At 40.3% G+C, this 22,687-nt stretch overlaps 2 protein-coding genes across 5 annotated transcripts; both read left to right on the forward strand.

The window, feature by feature from the left end:
• Positions 1-43: 43 nt before the first annotated feature.
• mapkapk3 (MAPK activated protein kinase 3) lies at positions 44-11,335 on the forward strand. Its single transcript, XM_077602378.1, has 10 exons — positions 44-655; positions 5,912-6,051; positions 6,726-6,790; positions 7,347-7,426; positions 7,506-7,632; positions 7,819-7,894; positions 7,967-8,091; positions 8,308-8,393; positions 8,493-8,573; positions 9,942-11,335. Exons 1-10 carry the CDS (start codon positions 341-343, stop codon positions 10,095-10,097), a joined length of 1,251 nt encoding a protein of 416 aa, XP_077458504.1. The 5' UTR covers positions 44-340; the 3' UTR covers positions 10,098-11,335.
• Positions 11,336-13,628: 2,293 nt separating this feature from the next.
• On the forward strand, positions 13,629-21,837 carry pfkfb4a (6-phosphofructo-2-kinase/fructose-2,6-biphosphatase 4a). 4 transcript variants are annotated; one of them, XM_077603858.1, is made up of 14 exons: positions 13,629-13,811; positions 17,111-17,227; positions 17,381-17,477; positions 17,556-17,622; positions 17,687-17,761; positions 17,852-17,908; positions 18,002-18,123; positions 18,410-18,617; positions 18,700-18,846; positions 18,958-19,062; positions 19,131-19,260; positions 19,575-19,637; positions 19,720-19,784; positions 21,144-21,837. In XM_077603858.1, the coding sequence occupies exons 1-14, from the start codon at positions 13,676-13,678 to the stop codon at positions 21,201-21,203; spliced, it is 1,449 nt and encodes a 482-aa protein (XP_077459984.1). In that variant the 5' UTR covers positions 13,629-13,675; the 3' UTR covers positions 21,204-21,837. The 4 variants fall into 4 exon arrangements, with proteins under 4 accessions (XP_077459984.1, XP_077459983.1, XP_077459982.1 ...); XM_077603857.1 differs by lacking the exon at positions 21,144-21,837 and adding an exon at positions 20,277-20,883; XM_077603856.1 differs by lacking the exon at positions 13,629-13,811 and adding an exon at positions 14,761-15,963.
• The last annotated feature ends 850 nt before the right edge of the window (positions 21,838-22,687 follow it).

Here is a 22,687-nt window from a genome sequence, read left to right on the forward strand (position 1 = left end):
GGTGGTGCTTATGTGTGTGCTTCCACTTCCACGCGCTCATGCGAAAACGAGCTGAATTCATGTCAACCTCTTACCGGACTCAACTGCCTTGATGTCTTAACACACCTGCTGGAATGTTTGGATTCTTCTTGGAAGAAGACCAAGAGGGTTGACATTTTTTTTTGATCCTGGTGATTTAAAAAAAAGAAGCTTTTTTTCCCTTCTTCAGGGAAGGAGTAGTTAACAAGGAAGTTTTCGGACAGGAGTCTAGAACAAACGCACATTTACTGGACAACGGCCGCGTCATCGCGTCTTCTGGTTAATCAATCACAACCACTCCCGACGACGATCGTGCCCGACCATGCTGCAGGATGGCAACGGGAAGGAGAAGCCGCTCCGAGCGCCGATCGCTGAAGCCGAACGCGACTCGCCGGCCGGGGACGCCACGCTCCAGCTACCCCCGCTTCCCCCGCCGCCTCCTCCAGCCGCAGCAGGCGCCGCCGCCTCTGCTACCGAACAGACGCGTTTCCCCTTGCCTGGAAATACCCGACTGGACATTAAAAGACACGCGGTGACGGAAGATTATAAAATCTCCAGTCAGGTTCTGGGCTTAGGAATCAATGGCAAAGTTCTGCAGTGCTTCAACAAGAAGACTGGACAGAGGTGCGCGCTCAAGGTATCACTCGCCTCCACTAAACTAATTAATACTACAAATGCTGCACATAAAATGAGATTTGTGGTTTTATAACTGCACAAGTTTTTTTTTCCTCCCCATATTGTCATGTTTTAGGCATACCTATACAAAACAATGACATATTGTGCTATTCTGAGATCAAGTAACTATTTTGGAGTGGGTGGAGGAGTTCCTCCAAGATAAAAAATGGCAGTGGCTCCTTAGCCGGTAACCGGTCAAATAGTCACAGGGGCTATTTAGCCGGTAACCTATTATTTAACATTGAGTGAATAGGGGATTTTCTAAACCATTCAACCAATCTTATTGAAATTTGATGTGTTATTGCCAATTGATAGATTTTAACATTGGGTGAATAGGGATTTAATGACTATTATTTAGGCAGTGGCTCCGTAGCCGTAGTTTCTTACTTATTTACCCCACACAGAATTCTTACCGGCTAAATAGCCATATGGGGCAAATATAGGCTATTTGACCGGTTACCGGCTAAATAGCCCCTGGGACTATTTGATCGGTTACCGGCTAAGGAGCCACTGCCTTAAAAAAATAGTTTTACCACATGGCATCAGTTGTTAATTAGGACATTTTAATTCAGTTTCCAAATTCAAGGCATAGTTTACTTTATGTGAGAACCACCACTGGGTGTTCTTTCACACCACAATGCAAAATTTGAAGCATACAATGATGTTAAGATGCTTGAAAATGTATTCTTGTTCCAGTGACAAGGAGAACATTGGTAACAATATACGTGTGTCACTTGACATCAGTGTCCTATTCCAAGTACTATTGAATCACTCAAATCTAAATGGGAGATTTTTGTGTCATCCATGAAATCAGAAGCAGACAGTTCTAAAAAAAAAAAGTGCACAAGTGGGACAAAGTGGCATTACTAGTGCAACAAAGTCATTTTAACTTTATGGTTATGGGCCCAAAGTGGCAAGGACTTAAAACTGCACCTCATTTGTTTTTGGGAGGCGAATTGTCTTGTTATGACTAAGAGTGTCATAGTACATTTTCTAATAGGCTCATACAACTTTCCATATAGCCCCTTTAAATGAACAATAACCTCCAGACAATCAAGACTGGCCATAACATTTTATCCTTGGTAAAGCCCGTATCATATCTTGTTCCATTGTCCATTGCTTAATGAAGTGCCAGAGTGTAAACACTCCTATCTTTATATTCTTTATTAGACTTTATTGATCCGCCAGAGGAAATTATGTTCAGTCTCTAAGAGACATCAAATTGAGGTCGGGCGAGGGGCACGCGATCACTTTTCATATCATTTCCCACTCAGAAACTGCTATCATATGACAGCAGAAACTCAGAAAACAAACACAATTTGTTCTGAGACGCTGGCCAACCTTTCATGCATGCAAAATTCTAATTAGTTCTCTCCATAAAGCATTATAGAATTGGAAATTGTCCTTTTCACTGTTAAACTGCTGCCATCTCATGATCCCTATCTATAAAATTCACGTGTTGGACTTGAAAAAAAAAAAAAAAAATTATTGTTATTATTATTATTTCCATTGAAGAACTAAAGTCTCAATAGAATCTTATGTTAAAGAAAATTTTCTCCAATCTTTATTTAGGATATTATGAACTTTCAATTTCAGAAATCCAAAGGTTCATAAACTATTTGTAAGAGCAAACAATTTTATCATCACAGAATGTGCTGTGGTCAGTTGTATAGTTACATCTTTTCTTGTAATTAAAACCTACCATTCTGAGGAACATCATTAAGGTTTTTTTATAAGACCTTATTATCACACCAACCAATTTTATTAACAACTGAGCCTGATAAAAGGCAAAAGGCATGATAAACAGATTTTAAACGTGGAAATGGGTAAGTGAATTTCTCATTCTCATTAGCTTTTTTATGACCTATTCCTCTGGGTGCTAAATTTAATGGATGGGTTTAGGTTTAATCCATTTGGTACCAGTGCTGGATGGGAGCCATTCATTCAATTTAATCCACTCACAGTCGTCAGGATTCTATTTACTGCAATAAGTCAGTCCCGTTAGCTTCAAAACCTTTAAGTATATTGAAAACATAGTATATGTACTTTGCTGCTTACTATTTGCGGGTTCACTAATATGCCTTTAGTCTTTGCCTTAACTCGGTCAACAACATCAGAAAATCTAGATGTACCTAGCGGGATGAGATGACGTAATTTGAGAGGGAATTTTTTTCCATGTCCCAAAATATGATGCTATTTTGTTGCATGGAATTAAGAAACTGCTGGGATAACCAAACATTTTGAAAAATCCCCAACTGGTAGATTTCAATTGATCCCTTGTTTGGGAAAAAAATAAATAAGGAGTCAATGTCATCATATCTTGTGTAACATACTCACCCCTCCTAACCTAACCTTTCGTTTGATTGATATTCTTGACAGCAAGCCAGATCTCGTTTTTGCACAGACATAGCGCATACATCATGTTCAAACATGAGCGTCAAAACAGTGTCACCTCCAACATTTTGCCACAATGAAGGTAAACAGAAGCGCAGGTTTTAAATAAAATGATGTTTAAGCAAACGTACCACATCCGGAATCGCGTCTTTTCCCCCACAATGTCAATTTTACAGTTTCTGACTTTTCATGTTAATTTGCATCAGGAAAGTGCAATATTAGTATGATAACTAATAAGTGTGTTACAAAGTAGAACAACAAAAAACAGTAACTTATTAAAAACCATAGCAAGGCTATTGACAATGCTAAGACTTTTACTCCAGTGAGTGAAAATTCCTCAAGTGTGCATTGCCAAGGCCGGTAACAATTCTTGAATATTAACCTGGAAACAACTATTGTTGTTTAGGTCTAACAGCTGTTCTCAACTGATATGTGGGTGCAAAATCCAAAACGGGTGTCTGTTTTTGAACTAGAGGATCCCTTTTTTCTTATGAAACACACTGTACTTCTATCTTGCTTTATAAATGCCTGCAGTTTGTCAAGAGGTTAGCCATTCTCCACTTGTGTGACAGCTGAGTTCACAGGGTTTTGGTTGAACCCACAATTACCTAGTTAGTGGCTTCCCCTTTTTTTCTTATTCTGAATGATCCACTTGCTGTACTTTCAGTATAGTAGCCCATACATGTTGAGCAGGTCACAGTTGCTTAGATTTGAAACCACAATTAGATTTTGGTGACTTGACAGCACAATACGATTTTTGTCAATTGTGTGAAAGTGATTAATCTTGTGTCAAGAGACTCTTGGCAAAATGGAATGCACTCCATGGCCTCAGTGCAACACTGCTGTGGAAAACACTCCAGAAGAGCAAAAACAGTAGAAGAACATCTGTTCAATACATACGTACGCGTTCTTAAGACCATGCGTGCTCATGTGCAATTCTAATGCGTATGCCATATGCACGAAAGTTATTTTAAGACCTCTGTGTAAGATGACACATTAAAATGTATCAGTCTTTTTCAGAGCCACACAAATGGGGACCGCTTTGACAATGTATCCTTCTAATATGACACTATACCAAAGAACATTTGCTTTTAAGTTGTCATGTAAATGTACCCTGACCTTGACCCTGTTTGTCTTCACAATAAGGGCAGTCATGAGGCACAGTCTACATTTCCATCAAGGAAATTCTTGCAAATGTGCCAGGAACTCAGTACAACAGTGTTGTATATCAGCCTCGCTCCTCAAGGCAGTTCATTCTGAGGTGCCACTGCTGTAAAAGTAGTTAATAAGTCTCCACTGCCCATCATTAAACCTAAAATGCAGGGTTAGACAGTCTCCATTTGTCAAGGGACAGCATTTTTCTCTAGCCATTATAGACACCAAACATGTTCATTCCCACAATTATAGTAACAAGAGTTATAGCATTACGTTCTTTGAAATTGAATTTAACTACTACAGATGTGGTATAGTTAGTCGGTAGACATCCATTAAATAACATACCAGAAGTAATGCTGCTTATATTTTTTAGACACAGTTCTCAAATGTTTTGGTTAAGATACCTCTACTTACGAAATTAATTGCTGTGTGTTTCAGTGAACAGTATACTATAGAACCTTGATCTGGACAAACCAGATTTCAAGCGTTCACTAAAAGTGTGTATATACAGTTGCCATGATTTTGTCATGTCATTTTTAATCCATTCACTTGTATTATTAAAGTGGAGTAAATGAGGACTGTAAAGCAATAAATCAGCCTGAAACAGCTAAAGGGGTCACTAAAATTACGGAAATAAATGGCCAACTTCTACTTTCAACTGTCAGTTATGCACTAAAATTTTACCCGTCACCACTTCCTCATCAGCACATCTATAATGAGAAAAAGTTACTGGATCACATGTTAAACAACTAACAATTACATTCCACTTGCATTGGTGGTGAATTTGAAAACTACACGTAATGTATGAATCTTTATGTCGTGTCTTGTAGCGTTTCTTTAAATTAGACAACAAATGCTTAATCTGGCTAGGCAATACCGATACTCATGCGTTCACAAATCTGACAGAGGCCGTGCCAGGTTTGTAATTGTAATTTATAAGATTAAGTCATATTGTGGCAAAATACCCTGTGATTTTTTTTCTTTTAAAAACAATGACAGAAATTGAGTAATATGCAGGCATTAACTGTAAAAGCAGGGCCTTTCTTACAACACAATTCTGATTAAATATCAATGATAGTGCTCATATAGTATCTTTTTTTAAGTGTGTTGTTTCCACTTATTGCTGTATGTTGTAATGTGTTTATTTGTAGCCGTGCGCTAAGGAAAAGGCAAAAACACCTCACAGAAAGAAAAAAAATTGTCCCACCCAACTTGTACACCAAAGTTACACCGCTGATCTCATGTCTATGAGTCAGTCCTTTCTAGTCTGATAAGCGCCCTTGTGAACATCACCGCACACTCAAAAATACACACTGACTCCACGTGTAAGCTATGCATCAGCATGCACCTGCTCTCTGTGTCTCTTTACTTTATGTACAACCCACAATACTCTTTATCTGAGCCGGTGGTGTGTGTCTGTGTACTGTATATAAAATCTAGTGCATTTTATTGCAAAAGGAAATACTCTTATAATTTTCATGTGAGCAGAGCAGTCAGATAATTTACTGTGCAAGATTTGCCATCAATGCTACCCTTCTGTTATGGCGTCTCCTGACCAAAATAGAAATATATGTGATAATACATTTGTTGAGTTGAGCTTTTACATTTTGTGGCTTCTTTTTCCATAAAGTTTTTTTTTTAATTTGCCATTTCCCTCCTTGTCTTCCAGATCCTCTACGACAGTCCCAAAGCAAGGCGGGAGGTGGAGCTTCATTGGGCAGTGTCTGGAGGGCCCCATATTGTTGGAATCCTGAACCTGTATGAAAACATGTATCATGGGAAGAAGTGTCTGCTCATCATCATGGAGTGGTACTATCTACACACTTTTATCTTTTTTGGTTTCTAGTTTTCTGCTATCAGTATAGATAAATTATTCAAATTCAATAATTTATTTCCTTTGTAAAGTTTCCATTAAACCAACGTTACTTCTTCGAAATGCTTAAAAGCAATAAATGTTACACATATTAAAATGAATTAAAAGTTTTTACATCAATTAAAGGTTCCAGATAATAATATACACATTGTGTGTAGTTTTCTCAAAGTTTCACTATGGGAGAGCATATGTACTCATGCCAATTCTACTTAATTGACAGAAACTGATCTCTTCGTATTATTTTATCACATGACTGATATTGACTAAATGTACTGGCACAGCCGCAGTGTTTGTGTATCACTGTTTGTAGTAACCATTTGCGTGCGCACGTGAAAGGCACTGATCTAAGTTCTCTATAAGCTGCTTTCTGTGACAGTGGAGGTCAACAGAGGACAAGTTTTAGTGCTCTCGAGCACAAAAGCACATTTATTCCTCTCTCTTCCTCTTTGTGCTCACTACAGAGTGGAAAGGAATCTTTTATGAGGAATACATCTAAACAAATACCAATTACTATATTCATAGATAGCACCGGGAGATGTTATTGTGAAATTCTTACCCTATATCAGTACTTTCCAACCATATTTGTGTGTGTTTGTGCGTGGCTGGGCAGTATGGAGGGAGGAGAACTCTTCACCCGCATCCAAGCTAGAGGTGATCAGGCTTTTACAGAAAAAGGTGAGAGCAGATGATTTGTGTGTTTCAAATTTCTAGCCATAGATTGATTGGCTAGCAAGTGTTTGTGGACTGTTCCGAGAGTCATAGTTCAAATCTTGTCTACGTGGTGTTTGCATGTTCCAAGTGTGCTTGTACAGTGCTATCTTGTATATAAATTGTAAAATGGGCCTCAAATACACTTGGGGGATTGCTTGCAATTTTCTGAGAGCTGCTTTAACAAGGAAATGAAAAGCAAAATTCTCATTACCATTAGTGGTTAAATTAGAAATTTCATTTATTTTGATTGTCCTCTTGACTTTTAGACATCAATTGATCTGTTGATGATCATTAACACGCCACAGCAAATCATTAAACAGAACATTCTCATGGAGAATTGATAGTAACATTAGTGGGTTGCAGAAAATTTAGAGACTGGTCATATACAGTATAGATAAAGAATGGAATTGTATTGGTTATGTTGGGAATTTTGTCATTCAGGTGGTTTTCTTTATGGCATTCAACTCGTTTGGCTTCTTTTTGAGACTGTATTTTTTGTTTGTTACCTCTTTAACCCCAGAGGCGTCTGGGATTATGAGGGACATCGGAACAGCCATTGAGTTTCTACACAGTATTAACATTGCACACAGAGATATCAAGGTGAGATCACATTTTTACAATCATATTCATGTTCAAGATGAATGTACTCATTTGTGTCTTTTCTGGTCTCTTGGAATAGCCTGAGAATCTACTGTACACCTCAAAGCACAGTAATGGGATTCTCAAACTAACGGATTTTGGTTTTGCAAAAGAGACCACACAACACAACCCACTTCAGACCCCGTGCTACACACCATACTATGTGGGTTAGTTGCTCTCAGTTTACCTTCTTACATAAATTGACTAAGGGAAAGAATGTGAAGTTTGAAGTGCATCTTTAGTAGCAAGACTGGAGGAGTATTTATAGAGGAGTCGTTGAATAATTTACCTAAATGTTGCCTCCCCCCCCCTTCAATTTCTGTGTTGCATCCTTTGATCTGACCGCGGATAAGCACCGGAGGTTTTAGGTCCAGAGAAATATGACAAGTCATGTGATATGTGGTCCCTAGGTGTCATCATGTACATCCTGTGAGTATGCCGTCAACCTATAACCTTCAAGTAAAAGTGTCAGGTTTATCTGTTTTTATCATTCATCTCCAGGTTGTGCGGCTTCCCTCCCTTCTACTCCAACACGGGTCAAGCCATTTCCCCTGGTATGAAAAAGAGAATCAGGATGGGTCAGTACGAATTCCCCAACCCAGAGTGGGCTGATGTCTCACAGGAAGGTGAGCTATTTAAGTTTATAGTTTATATTTGCGATCCTGTTGCACTGACATTTTCACAACTCTATTCACCCCAAGTTTATATTTATAATCAGTCATTTAAACAACAGAAAATTAACAGGGTACCCAGTAAGAAATATGTTAGAATTGTACATGACGTGTATGAAGACAAGTATATACACTCCTACTTTTAATGAGCTGTTGTTTTTACCCTCCCAGGCAAAGGTTTGATTCACCAGTTGCTGAAGACAGACCCCAATGAGAGAATGACCATCAGTCAGTTTATGAACCACCCCTGGATCAGTGTGCGTTTTTGGCTCACGCAAGTTTGACGTGTTTGATACTATGTACGGTTTGTATTGTTTTTATTTACACATCTGCTGGGATATGTTTGTGATCTGCAGCAATCCATGGTGGTCCCCTCTACCCCTCTACACACTACTCGAGTGTTGACAGAGGACAGAGAGATGTGGGAAGACGTGAAGGTGTGTAGCACAACAACACTGGCCTCTTCTGGTCAATTTTAGACATTACATAGAAAATCAAAAGCTTGATAATGTTAGAATAATAATAATAATAATCGGACATAGGCCCTGTCGTCATTATCAACAACAAAAAAGCCTACTTGTCATCACACCCAGAAACTGCGTGTGAGGAAATTGGTGGTGCTTCTCCATAAGCTGCGTTTACTCGGCAAAAGACGAGATACGAATGAGTACTAATTGCTTTTGCAGAAGTATCAGAGTTCCCCATTTGATTTTAACCAATTTTATATGCAGGGCAAAGAATTTTAAACTGATGAAACAACAACAAAGCAAAAAAATGAATACACATTCATGGGGAAAAATAGAATTCTGGATGTGGATTTCGGTCAGTGTTTCTGATAGTATTTTGGCTTACCCCTGAAACAATATACAATGTAAATATCAGACAAAAACGCACATTTGTCACTGTAACTTAGGAATAGTACTGTAATGCTAGGAGAATCGCCCATTGGGCTCAGTTGTTTGTCGATCAATTAAGAATCCGTAGTAGTAATCCTTCCTAAATTCTGAAGTCTGATGAAATAAGAGTGCACAAAATGTGCTATTGTTCTGCAATGGTGCTATGTAAATTGCGTAAATGTTTCTCTTTCTAACCACTTCTGGGGAAAAAAGCTCAGGTTAAATTATTTTGTCATACTCTATTCAAGCATGAATAAATTTTAAAAAGTTTTTTTTCATGTTTAAAAATTCACATGTAGTGGTATAAACGATAAATGTAAAGAACTTGTATAGCAGTAGCACTTGCTGCGCAATTACAGTGCGCCTAGACCAGTAGGCGGTGCTCCTGCCATCCAAGGCACTGCTATGCCCACTGAGAGTAATTAGGGGGTTCTGTGATCTAAATAAAAGGGCAGTTATAATAATAGGCAGATGAAGCAATGGATTGAACCGCCTAGAATTCAATCGACCTGTTCTACCAACTGCAATACGATCGTCCTAAATCGAGGGCATGAAAACATAAAATCAAATTGCTCAAGGATTGTCAAGCTTCATTTTTAATTTGTTTTGTATTCAACCTTTACTCTTTGAATCTGGGTTAGAGACTCACTTACATAAATATAAGTGACTCCACTCATGACAAAGAAAAAAAATCATCAAGTGCCTGGAATCTGCTGGTATAGTGTATTTGAAGTAGTAAAAGAAAAAACTATGGCCTAACTATTAGCTTACCAATGTCCAAGTTTTGTCCTGCACCAAAAAATGCAATAGCTTAAAAAAATAAAGTAAACTGCCAGGGTTATTTTGTCTTCCGATTACAGCATCCAATAATTGATTCATCTGAACAGAATCTGTCTGTCTGTTTCACAGGAAGAGATGACCAGCGCTTTAGCAACCATGCGTGTCGACTATGACCAGGTAAAAATTAAGGACCTTGACACGTCCACCAATCCCCTCCTCAACAAGAGACGCAAGAAAGCTGCTGCAGGGGCGAAGGGCAACTCCACAGTCTGCCAAAGTCAGTGAGGGTGAAGGCTCACTTCCACAATGAAGGGCAAAGATTTATTCGGCATTCTTTTAAAATGATACATTTATAAAGAGAGAGATAAAACAACACGAAATTATGAATGCAGCTCAGCATAGACTCGACTGTAGATTTTCTCTACCAAAGGGCTTGTAAAGTGTTTTCTGACATTTTAAGAATATGTGCCTTTGTCGGATTGTCTTTGTGAAAATATGACTACTCAATTGTGTCGACGGTCTATTTTTTTACCATGCACTAATCAGTCCAAAGTAAAATCGCCTCGGAATTGTGTACCATTGAGGGGTCTTCTAAAATTTTCTGTATGAATATGTTGAATGTAATGTTTGTCAAAAACAGTGACTGTACTGATATTACAGGCCTTATGATGGCAGCAGTTTTATTCTTAAGTCAAACTGTTCAGAATTTTCTCTGAACTATAGAGAAGTAAGAATATTAACCTCACATACAGTATCTGACTGTATTTAACTTTGGAGGTTTCACTATATTATTATCAAAGCGACTGTGGACAAACTGTGAAACTCGGGCACTCTCGAGTTGTTTTGTCTTACTTTGTTCTGCATTCAAAAGTCTTTGTCACAGACTTAAGAGCAAAGTCTGACCCATGTGTCCCGCTCCTGAACCCTGCGAGTATTTTTCACCAAAACAATAAAATGGCCAACCGATAACACATTCAGTTCGTGAGCTTTGGGGGATTTTTGTGTTTCCTGTAAGTGTGAAGTCAGCATGGATTGCAATAGTCTGGTGTGCCTTGCATGTGCAACATAGGTGAGTTGTGACACATTGTTGAGAAAGGGCCCGTGTGTGTTAATGCGTGCAAGGGCGAAAGGAATGCCGGTATATTCTTTTAGTTGCTTCAATTCAGGTGCATCAAAATATTGTTTAATGTGAAACTCGTCTATGATGCCCTAATCTTTGGCCGCCATTGGTTTTCCACCTTTTGCTTGACAGTCATTATTACTTGTATGACAGGTGTTATTGACATGGCATTGCAATGTGGTTATACATGGTTGTGTGCGTCAGTTGTTAAAGAAAAGGTCAAAACAATCATGTTTACATTGCCCCCCAAGTACCTTTCCTCCATTTTTATCACATGGGCCCCTGTAGTATTTAGGGGAAGGGTTGGGGCTAAGCTGATCATGAAAACTACCTTGGCATCACGGGTGTAAATACAGGATGTCGGCCACGATTAGATGAGGCCCAAATAAAGAATGACCTCTCAGCTGTTGTTTGTCACTCTGGATTCTTTGTCTCAGAGACAAATGGCGTAAAATGGACACCCAAAAGAAGGCCCGCTGTGTTCACATTAGGAATTTACCAGCATGTTGCCAAGTGCATAATTGCGAGTTTTTTTCCAGCCCGCTATTAGTCACATATGTGGCGAAGACTAGTAATCAGGTCAGTCATGACAACATATTCTCTATGTGTAACACCAAGAGGAAATTTACAATTCTCACTTGCAATAGTTGGTATAGTGACCTAGTGGCTTGAATATCAACAGTTGTGATTTTGAATTTGTTTGTTTTCTCTGGGAAACCAGATTTATACGGAAGTGATTTAAGTGGATTTTTTTAAAGGCCTTTGGAACAAACATGAATGTGCTCCATCAATCTTTCCTAGCAACAAATGGTGAGGCATTTATATTGCTTCTTACTTCATGTACGCCTGCATGTCTTGCAATTTAAACCAAGCCAATCGAATGAATAGTGTTACAATTAGATATGAAGTTGCTATAATATCACAAGTCAGGAGTTTTACAAGTTCAAACCGGGGAAAAAATGGAAATGATTGAATCATGCACCCTCGTGAGTTTGCAACTATGTTATGTGGGTCAGATAACCTTGTCAGATTTGTGCAAGATTCATCTGTAATACAAAATATGAAAACAATGCAATACCAAAAGTCTATTCTTCAACTGGCTTTCTGGTTTGGCATGAAATATGTGCAAGAGTGGCCAAAGAAGTTGGGGAAAAATGCCTTGTGTTTGACTGTGATAAGGAACAGTGAGACTGGTCCGACTGGTAAGTTGAATGTGTCTGTGTACGAACTGCCAGAGGCATGGGTGTGTGACGTGAATGGGAGTGAAGGATGTAATGCATTTCAGCAAGGAGAGGAGCGGGACACTCACTCTGGCCTTTCGGGAGGAATGTGTTTAAGGTCAAGTTGAGTGCCTGCGGACCCATTTCTGTGTCATTCATTCTCTGGTGTACGCACAACCCTGTATTTATTGTCTCCACTGCTCTGATTTGTGTTGTCCTCTATCATTAATTGCTATGTCTCATTATACACAGATTCACCTTTTAATGTTTCTATTTGTGTCCTCTTAATAATGGGATCATTATCACCATTGACGTATGTTGGTTGAAACGTCACAGATGTCCCAAATTGTTATGTATGATTTACAGCTTTTCTATACCGCTTGTCTCTGCAGGATGTACTAACTCTCTGTTAAAGTTTCGGAGAGAAGCTCGGTCATCCGGAAGGGGCCCGGAGTAGAGACCTTGCTCCTTTGAGTTGAGAAGAGCCAGGGTCAGGCTCCTCAGAGTTGACCCAGGACTGTGTCTCCTGGTAGGGATGCCCCTGAAAGTGCTGGACCTTGTGGCTGAGAGGGAAGACTGGACCCACCTTGGATAAGAGGGAGAAAATTGATATATGGACTATTGACACATTGCACAAATTGGTGAACCCAACTGCTTCCTTGCTTGTGAACAACTGACCCTTTCATAGATATTCATTCATATTCTGAACCGCTTTATCCTCATTAGGGTCGCGGGGGGTGCCTATCCCAGCAGACTCCGGGCCAGAGGTGGTGGCCAGCCGATCGCAGGGTACAAGAAGACGGACAACCATGCACACTCACACCCATACCTAGGGGGAATTTAGAGTGTCCAATCAGCCTACCGTGCATGTTTTTTGGAATGTGGGAGAAAACTGGAGTACCCGGAGAAAACCCAGGCCCGGGGAGAACATGCAAACTCCACACAGGTGGACCGACCTGGATTTGACCCCAGAGCTGTGAGGCTGATGCACTAACCACGCAGACACCCATTTCATAGATATTCCATGTCAAATATAGCTTTAGAAATCAATACATTTGATTTGTAGTTACCACTTGCACAACCTCCCAACTAAATTGAAATCAGGCTTTGTATTGAAGTGACTTCCATTAATTAAGGTGGATGGACTTAAATGATGTTTAAAAATGAGTGCATGTACAATACACTTATCTATCATTACACAAAGCTATATTTAACCATCACTGTCATGGGAACTTGCAGGGCTTGTGTGGACACTTCCTTGTAACCTATGGGAGGGTGGACGTGTGTGTGTGTGCGTGTGTGTGTGTGCGTGTGTGTGTGTGTGTGTGTGTGTGTGTGTGTGTGTGTGTGTGTGTGTGTTTGTGTGTGTGTGTGTGTGTGTTTATCTGTGTGTTTATCTGTGTGCGTGCGCCAGTGTGTGTTGTGGGAGGGTGCAAAGGGGAGGGGGGCAGGTATTGCTACCTTTTCCGTCCAGTTTTGCAAGAAGCCTCGCATGTCGCCTCACACACTCGGCGTGTGTGTGTATGTGCGTGCGCGCGGGCGTGCTTAAGCGAGTGCTCTTGGTCATAAGCATCAGTCGGGGCTCCATCCGAAGGAGACGATCCATGATGAGAGGCTGCTCCGGCCGATCCAAGCCGGCACAGAACCAGTGCAGAGCGGGTAAGGAGGCTTCCGCTTTTCGTTGTTGTCGTGGGTTTTCGTGCCGAGTGTGAACGTGGGAGCTCGGGAAACGTAAACAAGAGTGGACGTGCCGTCTGTGGTCTGGCGCTGTCACCGAGACCTTTCCCCTACATAATACACAACAAGCCTCCAACGCTGCCTTTTGCCTTGTATACACACCGCTTTTGTTAAAGGGATCGTGTTTGACCACCTACATTTGACAAGGCGTGTAGTTGGCTTTAAAATATAAACAGACTAGGGCTCGATTGTTTATTTTGATGATCGTCGAGGCTGATGCGGAGCTTCTTGCTCCTTTTTTCGTGGCTCATTCAATGTGTGCGTAATCGCAAACCTTAGCTTCATGTATCGTAGTGGGTAACATGCATGTTTTAAGAGGCGAATGTTGTTTTCCATACCAGTACAGGCACTGATGTCGCTCATTTATTGGGTCTGGGCTAAAAGATGTTTGAGGGGGGGACTGACATAAAGGGAACCCCAATTTACGACATACTTTTATGGGGGCATGCTTTTGCATAGGATCGTAAACCCATAGAGACACGCCCACGATCGTATACCACGTTTAAATACAATGCCAGTGCAATAAGTCTAATGTTTATGGAAATGCTATGAACAATAACGTCACCGATGGATCTATTGTTTTCTTTGGTACGGTCTGCTAGCTCTTTTGAAATAAATAATAGGTTTGTTATCTAAATATGATCTCAGTGTTTAACTACAGGATCCCTTTTTTCTTAAAATAAAAAAAAGTATCATAGGTGTTTGTTTCATACAAATGGCTAAATTTTGATTGTACAATGAGATGTGCATAGTTAACACTATAATGTTTTCAAAACTAAGCATTAAAACGCGCCTAAATATCGGAAATTTGTGCAAGAAAAATAAAGCAAGATGAATGAAAACAGTACTTTTACGATAAATGATAATAAAAATTATTTATTTATGGTCACTTGTTCACTAACATTGTTATTGTATTATACTGAATGGTACGCACAAAAACACACACACCCTCCTTTTGGCCCAAGTTTATTTTTGGACTGACTCGATAACAATGTTAATGATATACCAGATGCCAATCATCTTAAAGTAAAGAAGAAAAATTGCAATGCTGCCATCTACCGTTTTTCTTCATCTTACCAATGATGGTCTCCAATATAAACAGTAGTAATAATGAAGACAACATTTACCATTCTCACCCCATCTTTATGGGGAAAATAGCAGATAAGCTAAAAAGAACAGTAGTTTGTTGACAGGTCCCATAAGACATACCACAGCAGTCTTGGAGTGAGATTCTCACAGTTTGAAGTAACTTATAAATTCTATTACTGTTTTTGTAGCATTGTCATTGGGATTAATCAGTGGCTCGTGACCCCCTTAGCACTCTTTAAGTGACGAGCTCCATCTAGTGCTAAAGCTACGAAAAGACAAAAAGTATAGGCTGGACTTAAGCTTCTTGTGTGGACCATATTGAATAATGTCTTCATTTGCTGCGGGCCAATAAAAACTGTGCTGGCTGGCCATAGTTTGGACACCTGGTATAAATGTTTTGTAATGAATTATCTTGCCAAATTTTCGCAGTTTTGAATAGGAATCTATAGATATCTTCTAGCCACTGTAACTTTAAAAAAGGGGAATTCCGACAAGAAAGTAGAATAAATAAATAAACAAAACATCGAATAAATAAATAAACATAAGATGATTGGTTATTGATTGATGTAAAAGCAGAGAATATGGCCAGATCTCAAAGTCTTCATGTACTGAGAGTTGGTCGTCTCAATTCACGTGAGAAATGCGACTGCGCGCGCATCGTGGTCATGACGACCAATCGCCGGTCTTCTGTATAGCGACGCTTCACGTGACGCGCAGCTCGCCCGATAGAGTAGGAAGCTGAGACGGGACGCCAGACGGAGGCTGCGTCTTCGTCCGATCTCCGCCATGAAACCTCGGTCACCTTCGGAGCAGCATCACGGGAAACGACCCCGCGTCCCTAACGCGGCCGCCTCCACATCGCCGCAAGACGCAGCGGAAGACACAACCACGCCCAACCCGCGGGAACTCACCCAAAACCCGCTGAAGAAGATCTGGATGCCGTGTAAAAATGGCCTTCCGGAGAAGCACATTTCTCAAAGGAAGGGTGCGTATTATAGTATTACAGGCCACGATGGGCTTTCGTAAACTCGCTTTAATTTCTTCTTCCTCCTCCTGGAGCATGCTAGTTATTTGTTATGGTGAACATGTTTGCTAAACGCCATGCGATAAACCAGTCGAGCCCGTTTCAATTCGGGATGTGCAGCTAGCTCAATCCGTTAGCGGTGAGGCTTTCTGCTGAATGTGGTCCTCCGCCTCCTCACGCCACACTCGCTGCGCTCCAGCCGAAAGGAGCCGTGACGGGTGGGAGCGTCATCGTCACGATGAACCGAATGAACCAATGCCCCCGTGAGACCCCCCCAACCGCAATAAATTATACTTGGAGTGGATTGGTGTGTGGACTGCAGACTCATCCATCCATCCGTCATGGTGCTGATACATGATGGACCACCACTGATGCATCTTCTTGTACAAAAATCACGATATGATCATACTTACCTAAGCTTTTTGGAGCTATTGACCAAAATGTGTCCAAATGATTTTTTTTCTGGGACTGCTGGCATTAAATGATGACTGTCAGTCCTCTCAGTTCAAATTGATTGCGTCCGTCGCAGTCAATGCCAACCCGTTAGTTAAGATGCTTCTACTTATTTTCATAAAGTTCATTTTAGCATACTGTTTTCATTTGTAACAATCAACACAAATTAAATAGCAATTTATCTGGCGCCTCGTCACATACATAGCCATCTAATTTGGGGCCACAATATTAATATTTGGTATACAATACCATTTGCCTGAAATGTTTTACTGCACACAACATGGATTTTTTTATTGCTTTTAGTCACAATTCAGATTTGGCTTTGCTCAATAGTGTCTGTGGTCTCTCCTGTAAGAACTCTTGAGCAGGAGGTGAAACCATTTAAAATGAAGACTAAGAATTAACAACTGATGCTATTGAGCCACTCTCCTCTCTGACCCAGTTATCTGTGCAAACACTAGACCAGTTTGGCAACTGATTGTTGATGATGTGCACGTGTTGGATTATAAAAGTACGCTGATTTTCTCCCCACAACTTTCACAATCGAAACAGTACTATTCAGAGTAGTCGAATGATCCACTATATAAAGCTAAATAGTTCCAAAGAAAGTCTTTTAAGATAATCAACCACATGTTTTCTTTCTTTTCCTTTGCAGTCTGCATGACCAACTGTCCAACCTTGATAGTGACAGTGGGCCTTCCAGCCAGGGGGAAGACTTACATCTCTAAGAAGCTAACTCGCTATCTTAACTGGATAGGAGTTCCCACCAGAGGTACATCTAGTTGCTTGCTAAATATTACCAATTAAAGCTGAGGTTTTCATAGAAGATCATTAGGACCTATGTTAATGTATAAGCATGATAATAACAAAAGTTCAGTTTTAAAGGGAACGGCTAATAAAAAACTGACTGTCTTATTTTTTTTAGAGTTCAATGTAGGACAATACAGAAGAGAGTGTGTGAAGATCTATAAGTCTTTTGAGTTCTTCCGTCCAGATAATGAAGAAGGGTTGGCAATAAGAAGGTAAGAGTGTCTAATCATCCTCCTAAAAATTCACTACGCAGTATGACTTATCAGCGTGGTGACGCGTGATCTTTGCAGACAGTGCGCTTCGGCAGCTTTGAACGATGTGCGACAGTACCTCACAGAAGAAGGTGGCCAAGTTGCGGTAGGTCTCACGTCGGCTTTGCTGCTCGATGCAGTGCCTTCATTGTTTTTCTTGTCGGGCACAGGTTTTTGATGCAACAAACACCACCAGAGAAAGGAGAGAAACCATCATTGAGTTTGCAGACCAAAATGGCTTCAAGGTGATAAACATATCTTCGTAACAATTGTGTGGCATGCATGTGGAAAAGTCTAACTTGAGGCTCTGAGCATACTTGCATCTTCTCCTTTAGGTGTTCTTTGTAGAATCTGTGTGTGAAGACCCAGATGTTATCCAGGAGAACATTGTGGTCAGTGTAAAATTTTAATGCAGTTTTCATGAGGACCAAATGTGCAAGTGTTATTGTTTTTTCCCTAATTATTCTTTCCATGTTTTCTTTTAGCAAGTGAAGTTGGGAAGTCCTGACTACACGAACTGCAACACCGAAGAGGCGGTGCAAGATTTTATGAAGAGAATAAAGTGTTATGAAAACTCTTATGAAACCCTGGATGAGGTCTTGGACAGGTGAGACTAAATATTTATTCAACCATGCACACTATAACCAGCAACCAATCCACCAGCTTACTAAGCATTGGCACTTGGTCAAAACCAAAAGGAAGAATCTTTTCTACAGCTCCTGTATTAAATCTCGTTGGATTATTTTGGTGGTCTTTATTTGAGAGGGAGGTCGACATATCACTATGCCAAATTGTGAATAATAAATATCATTTTGAGTTAACAGATTCCAACCGGATGGTTGTAGTAATATAGTTTTCAAACTGAAGTATGATGGGGTACTGGTGTTTTATAGGGATCTCTCCTACATCAAAATCATGGATGTGGGTCAGCGTTTTTTAGTCAATCGAGTTTTGGACCACATCCAGAGTCGTATCGTCTACTATCTCATGAATATCCACATTACACCTCGCTCCATCTACCTCTGTCGCCATGGCGAGAGTGAGCTCAACGTCAAGGGTTGCATCGGAGGAGACTCGGGTCTCACGCCGCGTGGGAAAGAGGTACGACAAGCAGGGCAGACGGAGCCTGATTTCCTATCACCGTTGTTTGTCAGCATTTGTTGACTTGCTCTACTCTTCGCAGTTTGGCAAAAACTTGAGTCAGTTCATCCAGGCTCAGGGCATCAACGACCTGAAGGTATGGACCAGTCAAATGAAGAGAACCATTCAGACCGCCGAGGCTCTCAGCGTACCCTACGAACAGTGGAAGGTCCTCAACGAGATTGACGCCGTGAGTGCTGAGCTCCAGCTTAAATGATTGCCGCACATCTTTTCTGTTGATATCATGTACTCATAGTGAAATACTGAGGAGTGTGTGTGTGTATGTGCCATGCCACTTTAGGGTGTGTGTGAAGAGATGATGTATGAGGAGATTCAAGATAACTACCCTCTGGAATTTGCACTGCGGGATCAGGACAAGTACCGTTACCGCTACCCTAAAGGAGAGGTCAGTCACGCAATATTGTGGACAAACCAACAACAAAAATGTTTCTTAATTGTATTTGGTCAACTTAGTCTTACGAAGACCTGGTGCAGCGCCTGGAGCCGGTCATCATGGAGTTGGAGAGGCAGGAGAATGTGCTGGTCATCTGTCACCAAGCCGTCATGCGGTGCCTGCTGGCTTACTTCCTGGACAAGACTGCGGGTGAGTCTGGCAGATGAACTCCTTGATGACATTGAGGGGAGAAAAAGGCATGATTGACCTGATACACCATAAAATAATATTACACATATAATAGTATAAGAAGAAAATCCTTACAAAAATTATAATTGTTATTTTTAAAGCTATTACAATTGTTTTATCTTCAACCGGAAGCCTGAACAAATAGTGTGATTTTTTTATGTTGTTGTTTTTTTTCCCCATGACTTGTGATTTCAAATTTTGGTAGCCTTCTGGGTAAATGTATGCTTTTGGTAGTTTAACAACCCACTATTGTCCTTGCATTTTCATCCACACAGAGGAGCTACCCTACCTGAAGTGCCCACTGCACACCGTGTTGAAGCTCACTCCGGTGGCTTACGGTAAGAACACCTTTGCTTCCAATTTACACTACGCGTAACCATGACGCTCGCTTTTCTGACAAGACATACCTTGTCTCCCCAGGTTGTAAGGTAGAGTCCATCGGCCTCAACGTAGAAGCCGTCAACACGCATCGAGATAAACCAGAGGTGCGTACAACCGCAACTACACGCACACATATACGCATGCGCGTGCAGACCAGCTGACTCACATTAAATGTAATAAGACTGGACTGAACCGGATCCCTCCAGTGGCTTCGGGCACAGAACATAATGCTGCAACGTGATGATTTTTTCAACATCGTACTGAATGAACTGAAAAGGACCTCCCCCTGAAACCTTTCACACATTTGTAACCTTAAAAAGAACAATTACAAACTTGTCTATCCTCTATATAGATAAGTGCTTAAATGAGAATTTACTTTTAAAATGTCTTGCGAATAGAGTGACCACAGATCCTAACAAATTAATAATGGCCTATTGTAGCTTAAATGGACCTGAAATCTCATCGAACAAAGCGTGTTGGAGGCAAACCGCTCCTTACTACATCAGTACAAAGGCAAATATCATCCTGATGTTTGCCCACGTTGTTTTGATCCCTCCCCGTTTGTGTGTGTGTGCTTTTTTCCCCCCATGGAACAGAACGTAGAGGTGTCGCGGATGTCAGAGGAGGCTCTGCTAACAGTGCCAGCTCACCAATGAGGCTTCCTTTAGTCCCCCATTGCACACCTTGCTGTAACCCTTGTGATGCACACTGCACCTGCCAACCCCTTTGCTCTCCATCCTTCCTCTCATCCTATTCCTCTCCAGCATTGTCTATGCTTCCTGCACTTGTCTGTTAATTAGTAGTGGATGTCATGATGATGATAGCTGACTGGAATCCAGTTTAATTTTGATTATTGTAATAATATGAGACGGAACATTTGTCGCGGACGTTCTCCCTTTTTTTGGAGAACAATTGACGATTGTTTTGGACTTCAGGCTCCCTAATGTGAAGCAACAAAACCTCGTCCGATGAAGTTTTTGTGTTGTTTGTTTTCCCTAATGGATCTGATCTAATGTAACGGTTCCATTTTCATGTTACGTGTACTTTTGCACAACTTTTTCATCAGATGTGTAGGATGTCTCCAAGCATTTATACCGTCAATTTAACGTCCTGGAAATAGAGATATTTAACTTTTAATTGATATTGTGTATTTTCCTTGAATCACTGAAACAATTGAAATAAACTTCCTTCACTCAGAATTGCTCCAAGGCCACTCTTGTCAATCATTTCTTAACAACTCAGCATTTTTAATGACACAATTTAAGCTAAAGAATACCTGACAGAGAGCAATTCCACTTGCTTAATTTCTTCTTTTTGGCGGTTAGTCACACAAAACCCCTTATTGCAAAGTAAAACCCGAAACAACAGATCATTTGAAAAGGGAGAATTTAACATTTGTAGCCTGCAGGTATGCATCTGTTTTTGTTGAGTGAGACCTCTGACTGATGCCTTGCTCTTTCCAGAACGTGAATGTCCATCGCACAGCGGAGGATGCCCTGCGGACTGTACCTGCCCACTTCTGACTGCTGCTACACAGTGTGAGCTTGACCTTTCCTCACATTTTCGCACTTATGTGGCACTTCTGTTCACTCTGGTGACTTGTACGTTACTCCTGATCCATATACCCCCGTAGTAGCCCTTTGGTACGATTTGAAGGAGTTCTACTGATTTCTGCACATTGTGGTCACATTTGCCCCAGCATGGTAGTGTATCCATAATATTGTTCCTATGTGCCATCAAGTTCATTATGGAGTACCGTATTTTTGACTACTATGATTATGGTTAATGAAAAAAAACCCATCCGACTTTATTGTATCACGCAAGTGTGCAATCATCGTTTTTGTGAAGGAATCCTCAGCCCAATCAACCTGGGAAACAGTACTATGAAACCTTTTATCTATGTAAACTACTTGTTCACTTATTAATGAAATTACTGGAATCATATTTGTGAAAATCATTTACCTCTTTTTTTAATCAATGTGTCTTTTGTGTCTCACCCAAAGCAGATGTACTGCCACTTTGATATTTGGAAAATATTTGTGAAGAATGTGTGCGTTTGTGCAGTGTACTTATTGATTAGATTGAAATGAGGGTGCAGGGTCATCTTTGCAACACCGATTAAATACAATAAAGATGATATTTTTACACAATGATAAATTAGTGACATTTTCTGCATATATTTTATTAATCACTGCCACAAGAGGGCTCTAGTCACTGTGATTATCCATTGAATTACTTAAACTATACTACTTTATCGAGTCATTGCAAATATACAGAAATAAATTAGCCAATTTACAGTAAAATTGTGACACAAGCCTTGTCTAATTAAGATTTTCAAACTCTTGGCACCATGTAAAGGTTTACAGTATATAAGGGCATAGATTGCTGTACTAGGCTTCATTACAGTAATGGAAAAGCCAAATTTGTGCAACTTCCAGATTCAGCGGATGTTTTATTGCAGGAATGGTTGCCAGACCTACAAATGTAAATGTAAGCAGTCCAAAATGGTGCATCATGAGCATAAATCACTATTGGAAAGTACACTCTAATGCATTCTACCAAAGTATATTTCACTACACTACGTAAAATAGTGGAAATATTATAACAAAACCCCTCTTTGATTGGCTGTTATAAAATAATCCACTCTCATAATCTGATGGCTTTTTTGGTCTAACCTGTACAGCCTTAATATCAGCGATCATCACATGCTTTGTTCCCACTCTTTTTCTCACATTTTGTCAATCTACACTCTCTCTCTCTCATTCCCTCTAATGCTTTTTGGATTTTGCAAGGAATAAAGCATTATCCTGAGGTAAAAAGATCTTAAAGTGAAATGTCAAACTAAACATTTTGTTCTGCTCATTTATAGAGCCTATGTTAAGTAATGGGCAACTAAGTCATAGGTCAGTGAATTCAAATCGAGAATGAGAAATGGGTTGGAGGGTGCACACTCACATGGTGTGATGCTACAGTGCATTTACAGGCTTCAGTAATGGGAGCTTTGCGT

The sequence above is a fragment of the Stigmatopora argus genome, chromosome 6 (genome assembly GCF_051989625.1).
Source record: "Stigmatopora argus isolate UIUO_Sarg chromosome 6, RoL_Sarg_1.0, whole genome shotgun sequence".
Lineage (NCBI taxonomy): Eukaryota > Metazoa > Chordata > Actinopteri > Syngnathiformes > Syngnathidae > Stigmatopora > Stigmatopora argus.

What these genes read in the sequence shown, in the direction of transcription:
- pfkfb4a (XM_077603856.1), top strand. Translation starts at nt 15,765, where the DNA reads ATGAAACCTCGGTCACCTTCGGAGCAGCATCACGGGAAACGACCCCGC. An exon ending in AAGAAGGTGGCCAAGTTGCG is followed by an intron (nt 17,623 to 17,686) that starts GTAGGTCTCACG and finishes TGTCGGGCACAG; the next exon opens with GTTTTTGATGCAACAAACAC. An exon ending in CGCATCGAGATAAACCAGAG is followed by an intron (nt 19,785 to 21,143) that starts GTGCGTACAACC and finishes TGCTCTTTCCAG; the next exon opens with AACGTGAATGTCCATCGCAC.
- mapkapk3 (XM_077602378.1), top strand. Translation starts at nt 341, where the DNA reads ATGCTGCAGGATGGCAACGGGAAGGAGAAGCCGCTCCGAGCGCCGATC. An exon ending in TCAGGCTTTTACAGAAAAAG is followed by an intron (nt 6,791 to 7,346) that starts GTGAGAGCAGAT and finishes CTTTAACCCCAG; the next exon opens with AGGCGTCTGGGATTATGAGG. An exon ending in TGAACCACCCCTGGATCAGT is followed by an intron (nt 8,394 to 8,492) that starts GTGCGTTTTTGG and finishes TGTGATCTGCAG; the next exon opens with CAATCCATGGTGGTCCCCTC.